Source organism: Vicugna pacos, chromosome 2 (assembly GCF_048564905.1).
Source record: "Vicugna pacos chromosome 2, VicPac4, whole genome shotgun sequence".
In the NCBI taxonomy this organism is placed as follows: domain Eukaryota; kingdom Metazoa; phylum Chordata; class Mammalia; order Artiodactyla; family Camelidae; genus Vicugna; species Vicugna pacos.
In genome coordinates this window covers 41,019,352-41,040,281 of record NC_132988.1, presented here as the reverse complement: position 1 = coordinate 41,040,281, position 20,930 = coordinate 41,019,352, and the positions used below count along the sequence as shown (strand labels likewise).

Sequence of the window (20,930 nt, the reverse complement as noted above, 5' to 3'; positions counted from 1 at the left end):
GAGGTACAAATTTTGGGGCATAAGACAGGCTCAAGGAAGTACTGTACAACACGAAGAATATAGCTAATATTTTGTCATAACTGTAAATGGAAAGTAACTTCTAAAAATTATATAAAAGTAAAAAAAATTTAATAAAAATTTTAAAAACTATAGAGAATAACCATACAGTTGACAAAAACACAAACTCAGGAAGTAGTACTTTATCCTATGTAATGAAATGGAAATATATATTCTACACATGAAATATTAGAAGTTAAAAAACTTAAATTATTTTTGTTCATTTTAGTAATTTCGATAATAGTCCATCAATTCTTTTATGGAGTTCCATAAACTGTGAGAAGCTGTCCTTTGAATTCTGATATAAATGTATTTAATAGTATGCTACCACACCACCACGTCCACTTCTTTAATCACCGTTGTAAGTTCACATATCACAGTTCTAGCTCTCTCTGAATTTTCAAGTGTAAACTATGAGGCTTGGAGGCCACATTAGGAGAGGGCACTTTAAAGAAAACTCCAGGGCTGACAGGAACCACATCAATCCATCCTCACTGAGGACCCATGATAAAGCTCATTACATATCACACTCCTTTAATCCTCCTTATGAGGTTTGCATGTGTGAGTTCCTAACTAGATTCTTAACTACTCCAGGTAGGGTCCAGATCTTCATTTCTCTGTATCTCCCCATCATGCTGACTTTGTATAAGAGTAGTGTCATTATATATCTTATTTATTAACAAGAGAACACTTTTGTCCATGCCATAGGCAAGTGGAAACATGTCTTATTTGCAAAATCCATATTATATCACTTAGGTTTGTTAGCAAATCATATCTTCAGTTGCCTACTTGTAAAGGTTTTTGTTTGTTAAAGTGAATAATATAATTTTATATAGACGTCAAATCAGAAAAGCCACACAACTTATTAGTGCCATAAAATGTCATTTTAATAATTAAGATACATAAATAGTGTTTATGATAGCAACAATAAAGTTGTCTCTCAATTCTGTACAAACATTGAATTCCCAAGTAATTTGTAAGGAATATATTCACCTTATTACATTCAAAATAATGGTTGAACAATGATGATCATTTTTTTGAAAAAATTTCTTTTCATATTCTATGAATTCACACAGTATTACAGTAATTTATAATATTACAGTGCTTGATAATCTTGATGGTATGAAATAAAACTCTTCAAATGATATGTAGAAAATAAAAATAAAATAATTAAAAACCATCTGTATAACTTTCTATGAAAACAAAATAATTAATTTTTTCTGTAAAAATAAATTATGTACTTTATGCTGAAACATAACTCTATTAAAGTGTTTAGAAAACAGTTACATTCACGTTTTGGCAGTGTGCTCGTTTTTATTTGCCATTCCCTTGTACATGATAAAATGAGGTGCAAGCTGTTCACGTGTGAGAAAAAAACAGCTTAATTTCACAGGAAAGGAAATGATATATGAAATGGAATTAATTAAAAACCCCAACTGTCCTATGACAGAGATAGAAAAATTCACTAAGAAAATAAGTATTTTTCAAGGCCTTTGAGGTGATGCAACCTTTGACTAGACTTTATCAAAGGTAGTTTTAAATCTTGCTACCCTGTAACTTGCACCGAATTAACATGTAAATCAATCACAGACTGCAGTCCTATGTTATAATGTAACGCATAGTGTTTGGTCGGTTGGCTGAAGCACAGCTGCACTCCTCACTGACTACCTTGTATAAAGGAGCAAGAGAATGAAACATCTCTGTCTCCTCTAAGGGTGGCTCCCAAGAGTAGCACCTTTGGCACCGAGCAAAAGTTTTCCAGGCAGCAGAAGTCTCTGGAGTGGCCCAACACGAAAACAGTCTGATGCTGATGGCAGTGATCCTATTGAGCCAAAATTTGCTGGTTCACCTAGAACACTGGTGAAGGACTAAGAACTGACCTAAGCTTAAGTTAGGAAAAAATGTGTACTTATCCACGAGTAACACCTGAATGGCATTTTGGAAATGCGCCTGCTTTCTGTTGTTTCTTCTTTGTCTTATTTTTCTTCTGCTTTTTCTTAGCCTTATTTTTGCTTGGCTTCTGTTTTTTGTTTTCCTCTTTATACCAGGGTCCCCAGACGCCTCCATTGAGCCGAGGGTTACTTCTAGGGTCTTTAGGGGGGTACCTGACAGGCACTGCAGTTTTGTTGAACTGGGAGAGCCTCCGGAGGAGCTGCTTCACGACTCCGGGGTACCTGTTAGAAAGATCCACTCTCTCGTATGGGTCGGCTGTGATGTTAAACAGCCACACACTTTTGCCAGTTGACAAGGTAATCCGTTCATTGTGCCACCGGTTCGGCCCCAGGTTGCTGAAAGACTGAGGGGGCACCCAGTCACTGTACCCGGGGTTCCCTGTGAGCAGTTTCCAGTGCTGCACCCTGATGGCCGACTGGATGGCAGTGTTCCAGATCCCATAGCCTGCGGCCAAGGAGCCATTTTTCGCTTTGGTATAAATGGGGTCGATGTTGTGCAAAATATCCACTCGGGGAGAACGAAGGCCTTCACTGATGGTCTCCCAGACATCATAGCCATCCAGTTGAATGTCTTCATCAATCTGTCCTTCAGCCAGTGAAATCAGAGTCGGGTACCAGTCAGTGATGTGCACAAGCTCCTTACACACCGTTCCCCTGTTTTTCAGAAGCGGGCTGTGCACGAAGCCAACAGCCCGGATCCCACCTTCCCAATAGGTTCCTTTGCTCCCTCTGAGAGGCCAGTTACTTCCTCCTGCTGTGGGCTGGCCACCGTTATCTGAAGAATATATGATAATGCTGTTGTTATAGAAACCATACGTCTTTAGCGCCAGGGTCACGTTGTTGATCGCTTCGTCTAAGCAGGAAAGCATGGCAGCATACCTGCGCCTGTTGATGTTGATGATAGATCTGTAGTGTTCAAAATACCTGCCGGGGGCTTGCAGTGGGGAGTGCACAGCCTGGTAGGCGATATATAAAAATATAGGCTTTTTGGGGTCATGGGAAGCTAGGATTTGCTGCACTCTCTGAGTGTACATCTGTGTGGAGTATACGCCATTGTCGTAGTCCCAGGCAGCATCGTCATTTTCATACAAGTCATAGCCACACATCCCGGGGCTGTCACACTTGTAGTGTGTATAGTAATCACCACTTCCTAAGAGGGAACCAAAAAAGGTATCAAATCCTCTCTTGGTGGGCATACATTCTTTTCTATAAAAACCCAAGTGCCATTTTCCAACCATATGTGTTGAATATCCGACCTCCTTCAGCTTCTGAGGTAGGGTTGCGTTGTCCAGAGGTAGGCAGTTGGGCTGGGTAGGTCTTATGATAGAATGTTGAAGTCCGGTGTGTATCTGATACCTTGGCAACAGAGTAAAAATTTGTTAGTAGAGGATAAAAGAGAGATTTCACATAAAACAATGATTCTTAAATTAAACAATGTTTCTATGAAGAAACAAATAAAATATGCTAAGTTCAGCACTTCTATTGTTGACCCCAAAGTCCTACCCTGATTAGGTACATATTTAATGTCTGAAAAACATTTCACTTTGAATCAGTACTTTTGAAACTAAGATTTCACCACTTACCTCAGTCTTTTTAAAATTCTTACAGCAGAGTTAATTTGCATAAACTTTAATCTTTTAATTATATGACATAGAAAACTAACATGATAAAGGAAAGGACATAAATTCAGTGTCTGTGACCAAGCAGGATCCTATAGGGCAGATGTCCCCTTCCCCACTCCGCTCCCCCATGTCCTCTGCCTGCCTCTTGTTTGTAGAAAAACTTTAGCCCCCTAGGCCTTCCCTGAGTTCCAAAGAATAAACTTAATCAGAGAAGTGAGAAAGTGCAGAAACAAAGGAAAACAATCAAGCAAGACAAAATAATAATAGTTTGGCCATTAAGCAAAGACAAAGGCCTTTTAGTTCCTCCTTGAGGGCTGTAGATAATATTCTGAGCCATATCCTAGAACTATTTTGCAGGTACTGAAACCCCCACCAGGTGGGAGAAGTTAACTGTATGCTGCCCACAAGCATGCAGACCCCAGACTGGCTGGAATAGGAAGGTTGCTGACGATGACTCCCAATTACCCCACCACCAACCAACCAGAAGAATGTTCACGAGCTGATCATGAACCACAACCCTCTCCCTCATGCTGCCTTTAAAAATCTTTCCCTGAAAGCCATTGCGGAGTTCAGGGTCTTTGGGGGAGTTCAGGGTCTTCTGAGGATTAACTGCCTGTTGTATTCCTTGCTTGCAGCCATGCAGTAAACACTACACTTTCCTTCACCACAACTTGATGTCAGTAGATTGACTTCACTGTACACTACACATGGGTGAGTAGACCCAAGTTTGGTTCGGTAATATGTTGTTGCTGTTGGTCTAAGGGCCTCACATTAGGTCCTAAACAATTTCCTGAAACAATTTATTCCAAGCTGATTCGGGAGTCCTAAAAATATCTGCAAAAATTATACAAAAATCTCCTGTTTGATTGTCAAAACCTCTTGAATCTCTATAAAGAGAGAATATTTCTAACTCACAATACATTGTTGTTGAAAAGCATTTTAGAGTAAATATTTTAGCTAGTACTAAGGAAGGGATTACATCTTTCCAAAAACAGCAGGAAATGAGTCCTTTCATGTTTCCCACAGTGTCTCCTTTTTAAGAAAATTATATTCACTTACAATTCAGTCTAAGAAAACAAGGTAACTCTTTCCATATATTAAAATTAAGGGTATGTTAATTTCTGGCACTGTTCTCTTCCCAAGGATATTTTGCAAACGGCTTTTTTTCTAGAGAATGGTTATTATCACATAAGTGTATGAATTTTCAATTGGGTCAAGATGTGCTCATTAGTTCATGCTATTTTAAAAGCGATTGATTCTATAGTTATTATTTAAGTTCAAAAAGACTTTTTAAATAGGAAATATAGAGATTATGAGAAAATGAAGTTTTCAGAGACTGTTACTATGAAAGCAAAAATATTCTTAAAATCAAATTACAAAGAGTAATATTGAAATTAAAACCGATTTTTTTTTTCAAATCAATTGAACCTGAAAGGCAAATGTGTTACACATGCCTTGGGAGAATAGTTCAATTTTTTTTTTGACTCATCTTTTTTTTTTCTTAATTGAAGTATATAGTCAGTTACAATGTGTCAATTTCTGGTGTACAGCATAATATCCTTGTCATGCATATATATAAGTTCATTTTCATATTTTTTTCATTAAAGGTTATTACAAGATATTGAATATCGTTCCCTGTGCTATGCAGAAGAAATTTATTTTTTATCTATTTTTATATATAGTGGTTAACATTTGTAAATCTCAAGTTTTCAGATTTATCCTTTCCCACCCTCTTTCCCCGGTAACCATAAGACTGTTCAATTTACAGTATAATGCAACAGTGAGTTATTTCAAAGTGTCAATTGCAATAACATGGTGATGGTTTCATAGAAGCTGTAGGGATGTCTTGTCACTAACACAAAGCAGTATTTATATGGGTCCTGTCTACTTTGCTGGTCATTTAGCTGTCAGAGTTCACAATTAACACAGTTGTGGTAGTTTAAAATGTAATAAACCCCCAAAGAAATAAGCTTTTCATAAACATTATTTAGCACTAAATTCATAAAGTATAATTGCTCTTGATAATTTTTTTTGCTCTTGATATTTTTTGATCCAGCTCAGTATTGAAAACATTCATTTGTGAAACCACCAATTTTTGTATAAGTACATGACGATTTGGTAACACCCATCAACATAAACATTGAAGATATTTAAAAAGGAGAAATTTGCATTAGTAAGAATTTTGGGAAGGATTCGTTGGCATGGGTTATTAACTAAACAATTATCTTATGCAGAAAATGTACTTGGCCAGAGTTATATATTCAATTCATTGAACAGCTGAACAATTGAGCCTTTCTAATTAAATTGGACATTTTGCACCTAGTACTAAAGGCAAAAGGAATTGGGGCTTTTGAAAAGCGTAAAATACAGAAATTGTACACACAAAAGAGTAGGAAAGAAGAGGTCTGCTGTTTTCAGAAGATGATACAGTGTTAGTGGTAAATAGGAGAGTTCAGAGCTATTAATCAACTGTGTGGTTTCTGTCTTCTCCGGAGAGTAGAATAGTTTCCATGTTGGAAAATTTAGAATCAAAAGCATAAAGGTTTGGCAGCAGCTCCTAATAGGAGAGAGCTTTTCAGGGCAGCTCCTGCTTAAATGAGTTCAAGCCTCTGGGGCCAAATGGGAGGGAGTTTGAGGTAGAATTGGAGGTAAGGGTTAAAGTTATAGGTTTTGGGGTCAGACGGAGCTGGGTTTGAATTTGTTCAAGTGCTTATTAGCTGTGTGACTTTGGGCAGTACTTAACCCCTCTGATCCTCAGTTTCCTCATTTGTAAAATAGGGATAATAATACATATTAGGTTGCTGTAGCATCGAAAGAGAGCACACAGTCTGGTAAGGAGAGTACATTCAATAAGTGATGGCTTTTACTATTATTATTCCAGAGCTCTGAGTCATACATTACTAACATATTTGTTTAAAGTTTTATAGGCCTTCTTTCACGTGCATTATTGCATTTAGTCCTCATCATAACAGTGAGAAGTGGGATTCTTTATGTTCATCAGTTTATAGATGGGAGAACAGAGATACAGAAATGTCCCGCAACTCCCCCAACCTACTTTACCAGGCTGTGAATTGGGTTGTGAGCCACAAGGACTAAGGTTGATGCTCTCTCAAGTCTCTTTAAGAGTTACGTTCAGTACTCCTTGAAAAATCAAGGAGCAGAGAAAAGATGCTGTCTTGAGAAGTGAATCTGTTCTTTCTAATTAAAGGTAGGAAGGATTTATAAACCACATAGTGAGGTTTATACTGATCCCAGGGAAAAAAATCTGAGAATAATTTTTTAAGGAGAAAATTTGTGACCATTTCAGAACAAAAATTAGGCAGAGCCAAAAAGAAAAATCCTGCCAAGTTAGCTTTCTTTTCTTTTTTAAAAAGGATCAGAATTAGGAAAATAGCTTAGGAAAATGATGGGCATTTGAAGAATCTGCTCATGATTTTTTTGTTTTTGGTAAAATAATGGAAAATCAACTGTATGACAGCACTCTATATTCATGATGAGAATGATAATCTTACATTTTCATATCAGTTAACTGCATTAAAAAATGTTCATTTACATGATCTTCTCTGGCTTCCACAACTGTATGGAACAGGCAAGGACGTTCCATTTATTAGTTCCCTCTAACAACAATAACAACAATAAAAGGACACTGAACCTCAGAGTAATTCAGTGGCTTTCCCAAGTTTTACAGCTGTTAAGTCTTGAATTCTACACTGGAATCCAGATTTTTGGCTTTGGCGACTTTTCCATGGTACACTCACAGCTCCCTGAACAGCTAGACCCATGTAAAGTTTGGGTTAATTTATCTGCATTAATCTTCAGTATTTATTCATTTCTTCGGTTAAGTATATTATTGAATGTAGAATGTATGCCAGGAATTAAGTTTTTGTTTTGTTTCGTTTCTCTTCCCACCTCTCAAAGTTGTTATCCTAGTAAGTGGATTGTAAGTAAAGAGCCTATTACTTTTCATAAGCGTTATTTAGCCCTAAATTCATAAAGTATAATTGCTGATGGGGTAATGTGAAGGTATCAGTTCTCTGAACCCTGGGATCAGATGGAGACAGTGCTGTCAGTCATGGAGAACAGCACTGAATGCCAACAATTTTTTTTTTCTTTCAGAAAGGAGATGGTTGGCATCTGGAGAAGATCTTGGTAGAGTCTTTGGCTTGTCTGCGACTTTGACTTGGCAACAGCAATCAGCTGGAAGACCAATTAGGTAATTCTTCAAAATTATATTAATTAGTATTAACTGGTTAACGGGTTGAAGATCCCTGATCTGGAAGGCAGTTTCTAGAGCACCACAACTGGGCCCTTCCTTTAGCTTCAACTCATTGATTATTATTATCCATAACTTGAATAAAGAAATATAAGACATGCACATTATCTGGGAGAAATAGTTAATATTAAAGATGGCACGATGAAGATTCAACATAAGGACTTGAAGGACCTGAAATGTTGTTGAAACAAATACAATGAAATATACATAGAAAGTTAAGAAAGGGCTCAAAGACTGAAGAAAATATGTCAAAAAGATATAGAAGCCTGAATTAAGGAGCTCTTGACTGGCTAAATCTGGGACAATGCAAGTATAAAAATTAATAGTGATAGTAATAACTTATACCTGCTGAATAAAATAGGAAACCATAGTCCATACTACTGTAAGTAAATAAATAATAACAAAAGTTTGATATGGAATGGGATAGTGATATAGTCCCAAAGAACTTCCCACAAAACATTGATTCATTACATACACGGAAAAGAGCAATTGTGCAGTGGAAGTGCTTCATAAACACCATATTAATAAAGTGATCAAAGTTAACATCATCAGTAACTGGAACAAAAAACATCATGTGCCATCAGATAGGATGCTATTGTTATGGGTGATTAGGTTCTTGTCTTGTCGCAGAAAGAATTCAGAGACAGGACCTGGAGGTCAAGAAGGTAAAATGAGGATTTATTAAGGGGTAGACAGTATGCTCTCAAGGGAAGAGCAGGCAGGCCCAGGTGAGTAGCTCTCCTCAGTTTCTTTGGTAAGTTGGTTACACAGAGTGAGAAAATGAATGGGCAGAATATTCATTGGGGAGGGAAAGGTTTGGGGTCATATGTCCTGATTTTCATCCCAGCTCCACCTTCCCAAGGGGAGGAGGGATTTTTGTCTTTATTTAGTCTTGATGAGAAATGTCATGGTGTTGGTGCATGATGGGTACTTCTAATCTGCAAGGCTAATTTTATTGTAATGAGGGCATTAATGAGCAAAAGGTTACATTTGGACACCAGAAATTCCTGCCTTTTCCCACCTTTCTTTGTTGGCTTCCAGGATACTTGTCACCGCAAAATCTGTGATTTCTTACCAGCCAGGAGGTTCCTTCTTCTTTTATGTACTTTTTCTGCCCAAGGACCCCTGTTGTTCATAAGATATATGGTTTTCTGCCATTTGGCTCATGCCCCTTCCTTTTTCTGCCTATTCCTGCTGTTTGGCCTGCATCCCACTTTCTCTGCTCATTTCCAACTGTCTGACTGCTCTAACAGTATGAGAAGAACACAGTATTGTTTCTACTGTGTTCTATCCTGAGGTGCAGAACCCAAATCTAATCCTCAGTAAACATCAAGCAAAACCAAATTGAGGGACATTCTACAGAATAACTAGCCCAAATCTTCAAAAGTATCAGGGTTATGTCAGTCAAAGAAGGACTGAAACTATTCCAGTTTGAAAGAGACTAAGGAGACATGACAAATAAATGCAGTATGTGATTCTGAATTGGAATGCTTAAAATAAAGGATGTACTTGGAGAACTGGCAAAACTTAAATGTGGTCTGAGGATTAAATGGGAATAATGATGTTGTTTTTGATAGTTGTTTTATGGCTAATGTAAAAAAAAAATCTTTGCAGGATATATACACTAAAGTATTAGAGATGATGGGCATCGGGTTGGCAATGAACTCTCAAATGGTTGAGGAAAAAATGTTATTTGTGTTGTACTTGTGCTGCACTTGAATTTTTTCTGTAAGTATAAGATGGTTTCAAAATTTTAAAAAAATATGTAAGAAAATCTAAATGGGATAAACTAAAGGCATTAAATGTTAGTTTAAAAATCAATTTTTACATATTAGTTATATAAGACTGTTAATAAATGTGGGAAGTTGGATCTATCAGACTATGAATGTAATATAAAGCAAACAAGAAAAATGAGAGCTAGAATACTAATCAGATATTACATTATATAAAGTCAGTGTGCAAATTTTGAGAAGTAATAATCCTACTCTGTGCTAATCAGAACATATTTGGAATGTAGTATTCAATATTTAAGCATGTACTCCCAATATAAGTGCATTTATTTATTTATAAATTATATACACTGTACTGTACTCTACTCATTTATAAACATAGAAACTTACACAAAAATAGAAATTAAAACAGATGAGATAAAAATAAATATAATTTCTGGTATTTCTTCCTGTATTTCATGTTATTCTAATGAATTACCTTGTGTTGCCCTAGGGTGTCTGGATTGCAATTTGTAGAGCACTGATATAGAATGGAGATTGTAGGGAGATGAAGATTGAAACACAGATTTCTTTAAGGCTATTAAAATAGTTTGGGTCAAAGATAATGGTGGCTTGGACTACCATCTAGTGGCAGTAAAAATGGAAGTAAGTGGATGGATCAAATGTACACTTTGGACTTAGGACTGAGAGGACTAAATTGGTGAAGGGAGGATAATGGGAGAGGAAAGGGGAAAAAAATCAAGAATAACTTCTAGATCTGTGGCTTTCATAATTTGGTGAATGGTAGATGGATCATCTGGTCTCTTTTTTATTCCAAAGTATATAATTGGGATTAATGGGTCACATTAGGAGGAAGTAGATTTCAACTCAATGCAAAAAAAAAAAAATCTAAAAAAGAAAAGAAACAAAGACTAACAAAATAGTCTAGATGGTCATCTACCAAAGATTCTGTAAAAGATATTCCTAAATTGGAAAAGAAGTACTAAATGATCTCTAAGGGTCCTTCTATAAGAATCCATGGGTCAATGACTATAGCTTAGTGTTTGCATAAAGAACTCCTTGCAGCCTCAGAGCAGCTTTACAAAACCAAGTTTATAATATTATGTATAGGTATTTGACAAACAAGTTTCCACAATGCATCAATATATATTTAACTTCTTTCTTTGAATAATCTGTTAGATTAAAAATAGGTTTTTCAAATAATACATTCTGAATACATACTGTAATCATGTTTCCTGAAAAATAAACTAATTTTGAAATGCAGTAGTTTTTTTGGTCTCCATCTGGCTACCATGTGAAGAAAATTCTATATGAACAACAGTAAACCTAGACTTGATGCCAAATCTGCTTAAATCAATAGCCATCAGTCTCACTTTCCTGCCAACTTAAAAGAGAAAAGCTAAGTGGGCCTTTCAGCTTGGCATTAGAATATGAGAAGAGTTTTGTAATCTTTTTAATTATTAATTTATATTACTGGGTGCTGGTAGTGGCAGGTAGTTTTTGAATTCTTTTTCTAAGAATGTCTAATACAATATTATTATTTTAATCCAATTACATATTTAATGTGCCCTTATTAAATAAGTACAAAATACAAGGATAAAATATGAATTCTAATAGCTTCATGCAGACTCTAAAATCCAGGATGGCTAGAGAACAAAATCAGCCAATAATGCAGCAGAAATTAATATTCTGAAGGGAAAGAAACAGATATAAGCAACAATAGTTTACAAAGCAAATGCCAGGCAGATATTTATAAGTTAGAAATTTACAACTAATTTTCTGTATTCTGAAAGGTGTTCCTTTATTACTTCCTTTCAAGAGACTCTTTTGTCTCAAAGACTATAATTGCTATTTATAGGCCTCAATTTCATCTTTTAGTTATATCTTCTGGTTGGGGGTGTGGGTGGAGGTGGGGAAGGGGTGTCATAACAGGTCTACACTTAGTTTTTCATCTCATGAACAAAAATATCTACTCACTCATGAGATGAAAACTAGGCATAGTCTAGAATGCATTAATTATTTAACACTCTTTCACCTACCATGAGCCAGACACTGCTAGTTTTGGGTGCCATAAAGTTGAATAAGATGGGTCCTGCTCTCAAGGAACTCAGAGGCATATAACAATTAGAAGATTACCATGACAGGAGTAAATGCTACAACAAAGACAGCCACAGCATTCTGTGCTCATAGCAGGGTCAGGAAATGCTTTCAGAAAGGACCATGTTAGATCTGAGTGCATTCATAAGAGTACCTGGGTGAATGAAAAGAACTAATATTTCAAACACTTGGAACAACATGGACAAAAGCAGAATCACAGGGGGACATGAATCTGAGATGATTTTTGAGGGAGGAAGAGTCATCCAGGTGAAGGGTTAAAAGGAAGACAAAAAGAGCATTTCAGTAAGAGGAAGAGAATGTTTAGAAAGGGAGAGAGTTTGACCCTCTGTGAATCAACAGTTTAGAATATAAGAACAGAGATTCAGACATATCTTGACAGGAGATAAGAGTATATAGACAAGTAGGTGCCAGATTACAGAGAGCTGTATTACAGCCTACAGCTGTACTAAGGTTTTTGTACTAAATGCAGAGCTCATGGGAATCCACAGAAGTACTTTTGAAAAGAGAATAACATCACAGTAAGTTTTGCATTAGAAACATCACTCCAGCTTAGTGTGAAGAATGGATTGGAATGGAATAGGGCACAGGCAAGGGGGTTTGCTCTAATCTAAGAGATAAATATTGATAGTCGAAACTAAGATGGGTGACAGTGAGGATGCGAGAAGACTAGAGGTTATAATCAGGGACATTTGATAGGTTTTCGGACCATGTGTGAGGAGCATGGGAGAGAGGAATGTTGAAAATGAGTCCAAAATGTCTGGTCTGGGTGGCTGGGTGAAAGGAGGTTTCTTATACTAAGTTAAGAAATCCAGGAAGAGGGACAGGAATGAATCCTGCTCGCATTTAGCTGGAGGCACCAGTAAGGGTCCAATCTGGAGATGTACAGGATGAAATAACAGAGATTTGAGACTCATTAGCATACAGATGGTACGTGAATTCATAGGAGCACATGACCATCTAAAAACAGAATGGAGACTGAGGGCCAAGGAAATGCCATCATTTAGAAGAAAAGCAAGGCGCACCAGTGAGAGTCTGAAGTAAAACAGCTGCTGTGTGAACTAGAGTAATGGAGGGGAGTTATGCAGTTGACTGCATCCCATACTGCGAAGGAGCCAAAGTACGTGAGAATTGAACAGCATCAGCTGGATTTTGTGCAAGCACATGTGACCTGATAAAGTATATTTTCGTACAATGGTGTGGGAAGAAGCCTAGATTTTTGTTAAGTTGAAACATGATTGGAAAATGAAAATGTATGGATGGTGAACATAGGCTACATCAAGACTATACGTGGAAAAAAAGAAAAAAGGAATATGGTAGGGCTCTCGGTGCTGATGTGGAGAAGTGCTTATGATGTGTTGCTGAGTGCAAAAACATGTGGCTATAGCAGAGTATCTTACTGTATTATTACATTCTATAATAAAAATGTGTAAGTTTCATGATGGTAGGGTATTCCCTGTTCTAGCCACGTCACCTAAAACAATAGATGGCTCATAACAGTACATCAATAAATATTTTTTTAAATAAGGGAATGAATGAATGTGAGTTGCATGTATTCACTAATAAAGAAAGAGAAATAAAAAAATGTAAAGTTATACACCAAACCAGACATGATTATTTCTAGGGGGATAACAATCGTGGGAGAAGAGGAAGTCTTTACTTTGTTATATAATTTATATATAAATGAAATTTAGATGAATGAGTTTCAAAATAACTAGCTTATTCTACTCAGACTAATTATTAATATGGGGACTAATTTTACCAAGGCAATTAGTTAGAAATTTAAAGTGAAAAAAGAAACCAAAATGCCAATTGAATGGAAACACTCATTCAGCTCATCAAGGAATGTTATTCCTAGTAAGGACATCTACTTGGGAGATTAGCTTTAGACCAGAAAAAAGGGGATGGAATAAGCTAAATGAATTCTGTAATTATCCCCTAAAACCCAGAGAAAATGTCCACATTCACTGAACAAGCAAAAGGGTAACTTGACACATAATCTAAAAAAATCCCTGCTTCTGAATGGTCTTTACTGGTCATTAGAGCCTGCTGTTTGTCCTTGCAATTGCCTTACTCATCCACAGTGTGTTAACATTTATAATACCAAAGCTTTTGCTACACTGATAATAGTTTTCCTGGTCTCCTTAGAAACATGGCTGCAAATCACATGTTAAGTGGTTTCTTCCTGAAAACTTTCTTTATAATCTCATCTATAGTGTGTGTGAATTCTTGGTAGTTTCCATCAAAAAATAAGTTTAGACCCTATCAGAGGGACTTCTCCCTGGCACCTTTTTCCCATGTTCTTTTTTGGAATTATTCCTTTTGAAGATCCATACTTTCTACGCTCCATTATTTAAAAAAATTAAAGTTTAACACACAAATTAAAGACTACTAAACATTTATCTAAATGAACATTTCGCTTCTATAATTAATGGATTCCTTGTCTGTAAAATTATTTAAAGATTAAAATTCAGTAGGGAACTCCAGAGGTGCATTTAAAATTTAACTTACAGAGAGACTTTTTCCAGCACATATTTATTCCATAAAGCAAAGTGTACTCATACTGTCAAAATAAAATTTCTATTTTTCTTGCTGTTCTTACCACAGAGTATTATTAAATCAATTTTTTAAAAAAGTTTGATTTATTTCCTCTATTCTAAACAGAAAATGTGCTTAGATGTGTAGAACAGAGAGTAGCTATTAAACCACATTTCATGTTACCAACTTTGCCCTAGAGATGGGATGTGTTAAGGAAAATACCCTTAGTTAATATTCTATTGTTATTAGTTAAAATTCTTCTTGTAAGATTTAGATTATTTCAGGAAAAAATCCTTTCAACTTTTTGAAAGTATGGTCTATTCACTTTCCTCTATGTGTGTCAGTCCATCATTTAGTTAATTCCCTTAGATACAGCACTGCAGTATTTCCAAATGTTAGAAAAGTCCAACATTTTGTTTGTAGTTCTTTGAAGAAAGAAAAGTTAGGAAGAGCTTGACATTTCTATTCTCCAAGCGTCTTCTCTAGAAATTAGCCCGACAAAAAGTGATAACATTCTTGCTTTCTTGAATAGGATTACCTCCTCCTAGCCACAGTTAGGAATTATTTCTCAAATAACTGAGTATCCTTGCCCCTGAAATTAGCCACACATAGGTGAAAGTACTTCACATCAAACTCAAGTGGAAGGCATCAGTGCCAAAGCTGCAAGCCATGTGAAAACAAATTGAAACTCAAGATGGCTTAGTAGAGAAAATGATGGCAGTCTCCAGAAAATTTCACAAATTCAATTTAATAAAAACTATATTTATTAAGAACCTACAATATTCCAGTCACTGTATTGTGGGGGAACACAAAGGATAGTGAGAATTTATAATAAATAACTCTACAGAACATGTTGTGATATACAAGTATTAAAAGCAGAGAATAATTTTTACGTTTTAGGGAAAGTTTAGGAAAGAATCTACTTCCTTATTCCTCAGGGCAGTTGAGTTTACTAAACTTTCAGTTAATTAGCATTATTTGTAAAGGAAGTTTATAATTCTATGTTATAAAGTAGTTTCAACTAAAGATAAAAGGAATTATTGAGTAAAAATTGTATTAATTGGTATGACTAAATTCTCAGGGCTAGAGCCATGCATTTTCATGTAGGCATTGTTTCAAAATAGAACATAGGTACCAACCGACATGTATTAAATCATTTCTTTCCTAAAAGATAAATTCACAGACTTTGAATCTATCTGTGACTTTGCCCTTCTATTGGTGTCTTTTCTAAATTCCAGCAGTGATGACTATTGATTCTGTCCTCAATACAGATATTGAACTATTTTAAATAGCTTAGGATTTATTATTAAAATGGCAGTATTAATAAGCAATCAATGCTGGCAGATAAGAATGTGGAATTGATGTTTTACATTCTGAGGTGCTGAACTTTTTAAGTAGTTAAATGAAAGAAATTTAGCAAATTTAAATGAAGCCCTTGCCCTAATCATTATTGTAGATCATCTTTCTTCTACCCACATGTACAACAGCATGGTTGCAGCTGCCTTCATTTTATGTAATAATTCTTTTCATTCAAGTTTCTTCTTTGTGTAGAAAAATACCCAGAATATTTGCTAAATTATTCTTAAGAAGTTTTAGTATGTTTGAAATATTCTATAGTGATAATAATTTTAAAAGCTGAACATATGAAAAATAAATAAGCCCTGAAGATCCCTCCATAGACTCTTTTTCTTTTTTTGGTCAGAATTACGTGAAATAAAATATAGAAAACATATCGTAAATTGTAAAATTTTATACAAATGCTAGTTATAACTATTTGTTACTGCATCTTCTCTCTTCTGTGCCCTTTTTCTCCACCATCTCTTCAATTCCTCCTACTGCTTTGTTGTGTGCAAGTGATGAAACCAAAACCAAGCCAAAGCAAAACATGATGCCATCACTTGGGAATAGGGAACTTGTATCCTGCCCACTGTCTCTCTTCCTGATAGCCAGATTGGAATTCCCCACTGCCAAACTGAAGTTTATCCCACGCAGTTGCTTCTTTCCCCTTTAACTTGACGAATGTATGAGTTCCTTAAAATGTCTATGGAGCAATGCAAAGAAATAATGCACATTGATCTACAGGGAGACTCATGTTCCTTGCCAATTACTCAGCTTTATTTTACAAAATAAATGTTCTAAATGAAGATAGTTTGTAAAATGAAGGATAGATGCTGAAACTATAGGGAACATTTATGGCATGCTGAATCGTAATGACTTTATAAACAAAAACCAACTAACTCTTTGTTGCCTGAGTCATACCTTCCAGTATTAATACATGCATCTTTATATATTTCAGAAGTGAGGATAAACTTGTTCCCCCAAATTTTCTTTGATGTGCTTTAATATTATTAAGTAATGCTTATATTGTCTACCAGAGGAAAGATTTGATAAATAAATCTCAGCTGGTATATTCCATCCAGTTTGTTTCTTATTCTTTACTCATACCATAACAGATAGGTTTCCAAAATATCACACAGATACTACATCTATGACCCTGGGAAAGCACACTCATTAGTGATCATAGGTTCCCCAGCTGACTGTATTGTGGAAAGCTCCCAGAAAGTACCATTAAGATTCACTGCATATTTCCCTGTGCTATACAGTGTAATCTTGTTTATCTATTCTACAATTTTGAAATCCCAGTCTATCCCTTCCCACCCTCTACCCCCCGGTATACACAAAATGTTATGATAACTCAGAGAGAAAAAAATGTGACAATGAGTGTGTATATGTCCATGAATGACTGAAAAATTGTGCTGAACACTGGAATTTGACACAACATTATAAAATGATTATAAATCAATAAAAATGTTAAAAAAAAAAGATTCACTGCAATAAAAACTGTTCTTGAAGCTGCTGCTTCTCTTACTGCCCATGGCCCACTTTCCTGTACCAAGAGGAGGAATCGTGTGTCCTATTAAGCCATACCTGCCAACTCCTAAAAATCTGTATTGTAAAGTCCAAGACTGCCACTCCCTGAATTTTTGCAATCCTGAAAAGCTGTTAAATGTTGCTTTAGCTGCATTTCTACTATGATCCAGAACACAGATTCTCAAAATTAGCTTAATGGTATTTTTATAGTAATATATGGAAAAGTGATGTAAACATGTATTGATTAGCTAAAAATTATATTCAGAAGCTGTGTTAATGTAGATCTTAGATGTCATATGCAGAATAAAATATTAGAAACAAGTTAACAAAACTAGATCATTCATGAAAATATAATTGGAGGCATACTAAGGGAATAATAAATGATTTTAGCCTACTAAAGGAGGACTATATGATCTCCCTTTGTAATTTACCAGTAAATTATTAGAGTGTTCAATATGTCATGTGCTTATCAATAACTTTGCAATTCTATTACTTGTCCTTGTCATTAGGTTTATTTTATTTTGAATTTACTATCCTGTAAAACAATAGAGGACTAAAATGGTAAATTCATTCTGAGAATCTCTATGCATAAGTTTCCTCATTTTCCTCATTTCCATTTTTATGTCTCCGTTACTCAGTTGTCTCAGTAACCTCAAAATGAGGTTAATACTAGCATCTGTCTCCTTGAGTTATTATGAGGATTAAATGAGCTAATATATGTGAAGTGCTTAGAATGGTGTCCAGCATTTAGAAACACCATAGAAAAAAATAGAGTTCATTGGGGTTAACACATTTTCCAACCTTCAGTTGTTGTCTAGTCTCACCTAATAATGAGTAAGAATCTCTAAATAACTACCATTTGTCAAATTTTGGTGTAGTAATCAAAAAGAATATTCACATATATCTGAAAACATGACTCAAGTACGTCTTGCTTTTCCATTTATATACCTCTATGAAGCTGAATTTTCTTCACATACTTCAAATACAACAACAATGAAAACTCAGTTATCTTCTATTAAGCTAGCCATTAAAGACATTAGAAAAATGAAAAATAATGCTACCCTGCTCAGTACTATTTTAAAGAATATAGTTATAGTCATAAAAATACCTTATTTATGTTAAACATGTAATTGGTTTGTTATTATTTTTAAATGAATAAATAAATAAATATTTAAAGAAATACTCAGTTTTAATTTCTTTTATGGTCAAAAACAATAATTTTAACTCATATAAGCAAAAGCTCCTTAGGGTCCTTTATGATTTTCGAGAGTGCAAAAAGGCCCTGAGGCCAAAAAGTTTTGAGAAACACTGATGTCTTAATATTCTCTGAATTATTGTATGATTAAAATTTTCTGAATAGATATCGATCATTATCAAACTGAAATAACAACTAATTCTATGAAATAGTATTTCATGGAAAAAAGAACATGAGATTAGGCGTAAAAATTCCAATACTGAATACATTATTAACTCTCTAGCAAAATGAAAAAGTTACTATTGAAAGTCAAAATAGTATGGATTGTCTGGGTAGTATGGATTGTCATGTCAGTGGTAAAAAATTTCTATATTGCTTCCTTCAATTTTTGGAGTAGCTGGCTTTGGTTTTTATGAGAAGTAAAACAAACAAACAAACAAAGAAACAAATAAATAAATAACTGACTATTTTTCGTGTCTGGGTTGCACTGAAGCTAAGTGGTATAATGTCCAGGCAAGAAGAAGAGATTTAGCTGCGATCAAGGACTCAGCTGCAGGAAGAGGTGACCATGAGACTCTGAACCTCTAGTAATTAACAGAAATCCTTGGGATACTACTGGACTTCCCACAAGGTGTGGGTTAGGAGATTAAATCAATTTTAGGTAAATGAAATCTCAAAAAAAATGGTAAAGTCAAGTGATAACAAATAGGCACTGCCTTAGTTAAGTTAATTCTCCAATATCCACATCTGCTTCTTTAAAATGGAACAATAATACTTACCTGAGGGGATTATTAAAGATATTAAAATGAGTTAACATAAATAAAATGTCTCTATGAACTATAATATGCTAAACAAATGATTATTGTTGATATTGTTAAAGTAACAAGTGGAGCCCTGATTCTGTCCTCAGAACACAACTTTCAGGTCATGCTCTATCATTTGGGTCCAACACTTACCCTTCTTGTATGAGGGTCAAGGCATGTCTGATGCCTGTGGGCTTTGGGAAGGCGTAGTTTGTGAGGTGGAGAGCCAGAAAGATGGCAGAAACCTATTGCTATACAACATGACCCCATGTTTTCAGAAAAGTTAGTAATGCTTCAGGAAAGCATTAAGAATCTTGCGGAGAAAAGAGAGGGCAGAGGTTCATAGCTCAGTGTGACCAGGGGAGGAAGCCAGAAGATGGGCAAATGCAGGAGTACAACCCGAGAAAGGCAAAGAAATGACAGGAGTGTCCTTGGCCAGCCCTGACTACGGATCATGAGTAACTAAATGTCTGCTCCAAGGGACATCTGACTTCACTTAATATGGTCATAGTCATTACACTTGCCTTTCTCTTCAGGTTGTGAAAGTTAAATAAGATAATATGTATAAGGGCCCTTTATAAAGAATTAAATATTATATAAGTTTAGTAATCATTATTAAGTAAGGTGGGGTAAGATGGAGTCCTGTAGATCCCTCTCATAGAGGTGGGTATTGAAATGGTTTTGCATCTAATAGGAATCTTCCTCTGTAAAGTGAGTATTGTCATGTTTTATTAAAGATTTCTAGTAGGAACTAGAAACATGCTGTTCTAAGGAAAGGAGGCAATTTCTTCTGTGTACTGAACACTTTGTTCTATACCCCTTCGTATTTTAATAAAAGTGAAAGTAACTTGGTACTCCCTCATACAAAGCCAACAGCTAGCTTCTGAGAGTTAGTTATAAAAATCAATACTACTACTTTGCTAAAGATCATAATTATTCTCTAGCTCTTATAAGAGGGCAGTTTCAGTATGGATGAAAAGGCTTCCACAGAATGTTCATGTTTACATGAATGTTCAAATCTCATAAAATATTCTCTATAAAAGTGTTCAGTAGTTACTAGGTACAGGTGAGCATACTTAAAGTATACATTCATAAAATAAGGTAGCAAACATAAAAATTATCCAGGATCAGTTCTCAAAATCCCTGTGCAGTGTAGCCTATTGATACATTTGCAGAAACAGGTTACACTAAGCATTGGTGATACACATAAAGAAATATACTAGACAACATCAGGAAAACCCTTCCAAAAAAAACTGTAAAACTTTTTATATAAAATAGGGAGTCTGGCATTAGGGAGTCTCTAGGGTCTTTCAGTTCTAACATTCTATGAGTCAGGAACTTACCAGCAATTGAAAGCTGAAAGCTAGACTGAATTCTCCCAAAATGAAAACTTTGTTTAAGGAGAAAAATAAGAAAAAATCCAGAGGCCTATACGTTTCTTCAGAGGCTAACTAAAAAGTGGCACAGACTTAGCATAGAAGTCCACATCAAATGTAAGTCCATGTTGGGACATGAGTTATGACCGTGGCCTGTTTTGAATGTGGACGATGAGAAAGTCAGTCTGGTAAGTACTTAATGTACATGATCACATTTTAGAATAAGAATGAAGTTTAAATTTTTTTTTTAAATACCCCTGAGGTCTAGGATAACCGCAAATGTCACATTTACATTCTTGAACAATTTAATCTGGGCCATCGACAAGCAATGGTACCAATAATGACATCTTGGGCTTACTGCACAAAATGGGATGGCTGGACTGTGTGGACCATTGTAT

At 35.4% G+C, this 20,930-nt stretch overlaps 1 protein-coding gene across 4 annotated transcripts in view; it reads right to left on the bottom strand.

Moving 5' to 3' along the window:
• Positions 1–962: 962 nt before the first annotated feature.
• The window catches only part of ARSJ (arylsulfatase family member J), an 83,006-nt gene continuing 63,038 nt past the window's right edge, over positions 963–20,930 (bottom strand). For all 4 annotated transcript variants that reach the window (XM_072938349.1, XM_072938348.1, XM_072938350.1 and 1 more), the window contains one exon: positions 963–3,365. In XM_072938349.1, coding sequence (XP_072794450.1) covers positions 1,967–3,365 — 1,399 coding nt within the window. In that variant the 3' untranslated portion in view covers positions 963–1,966. The remainder of the gene's footprint in view (positions 3,366–20,930) is intronic.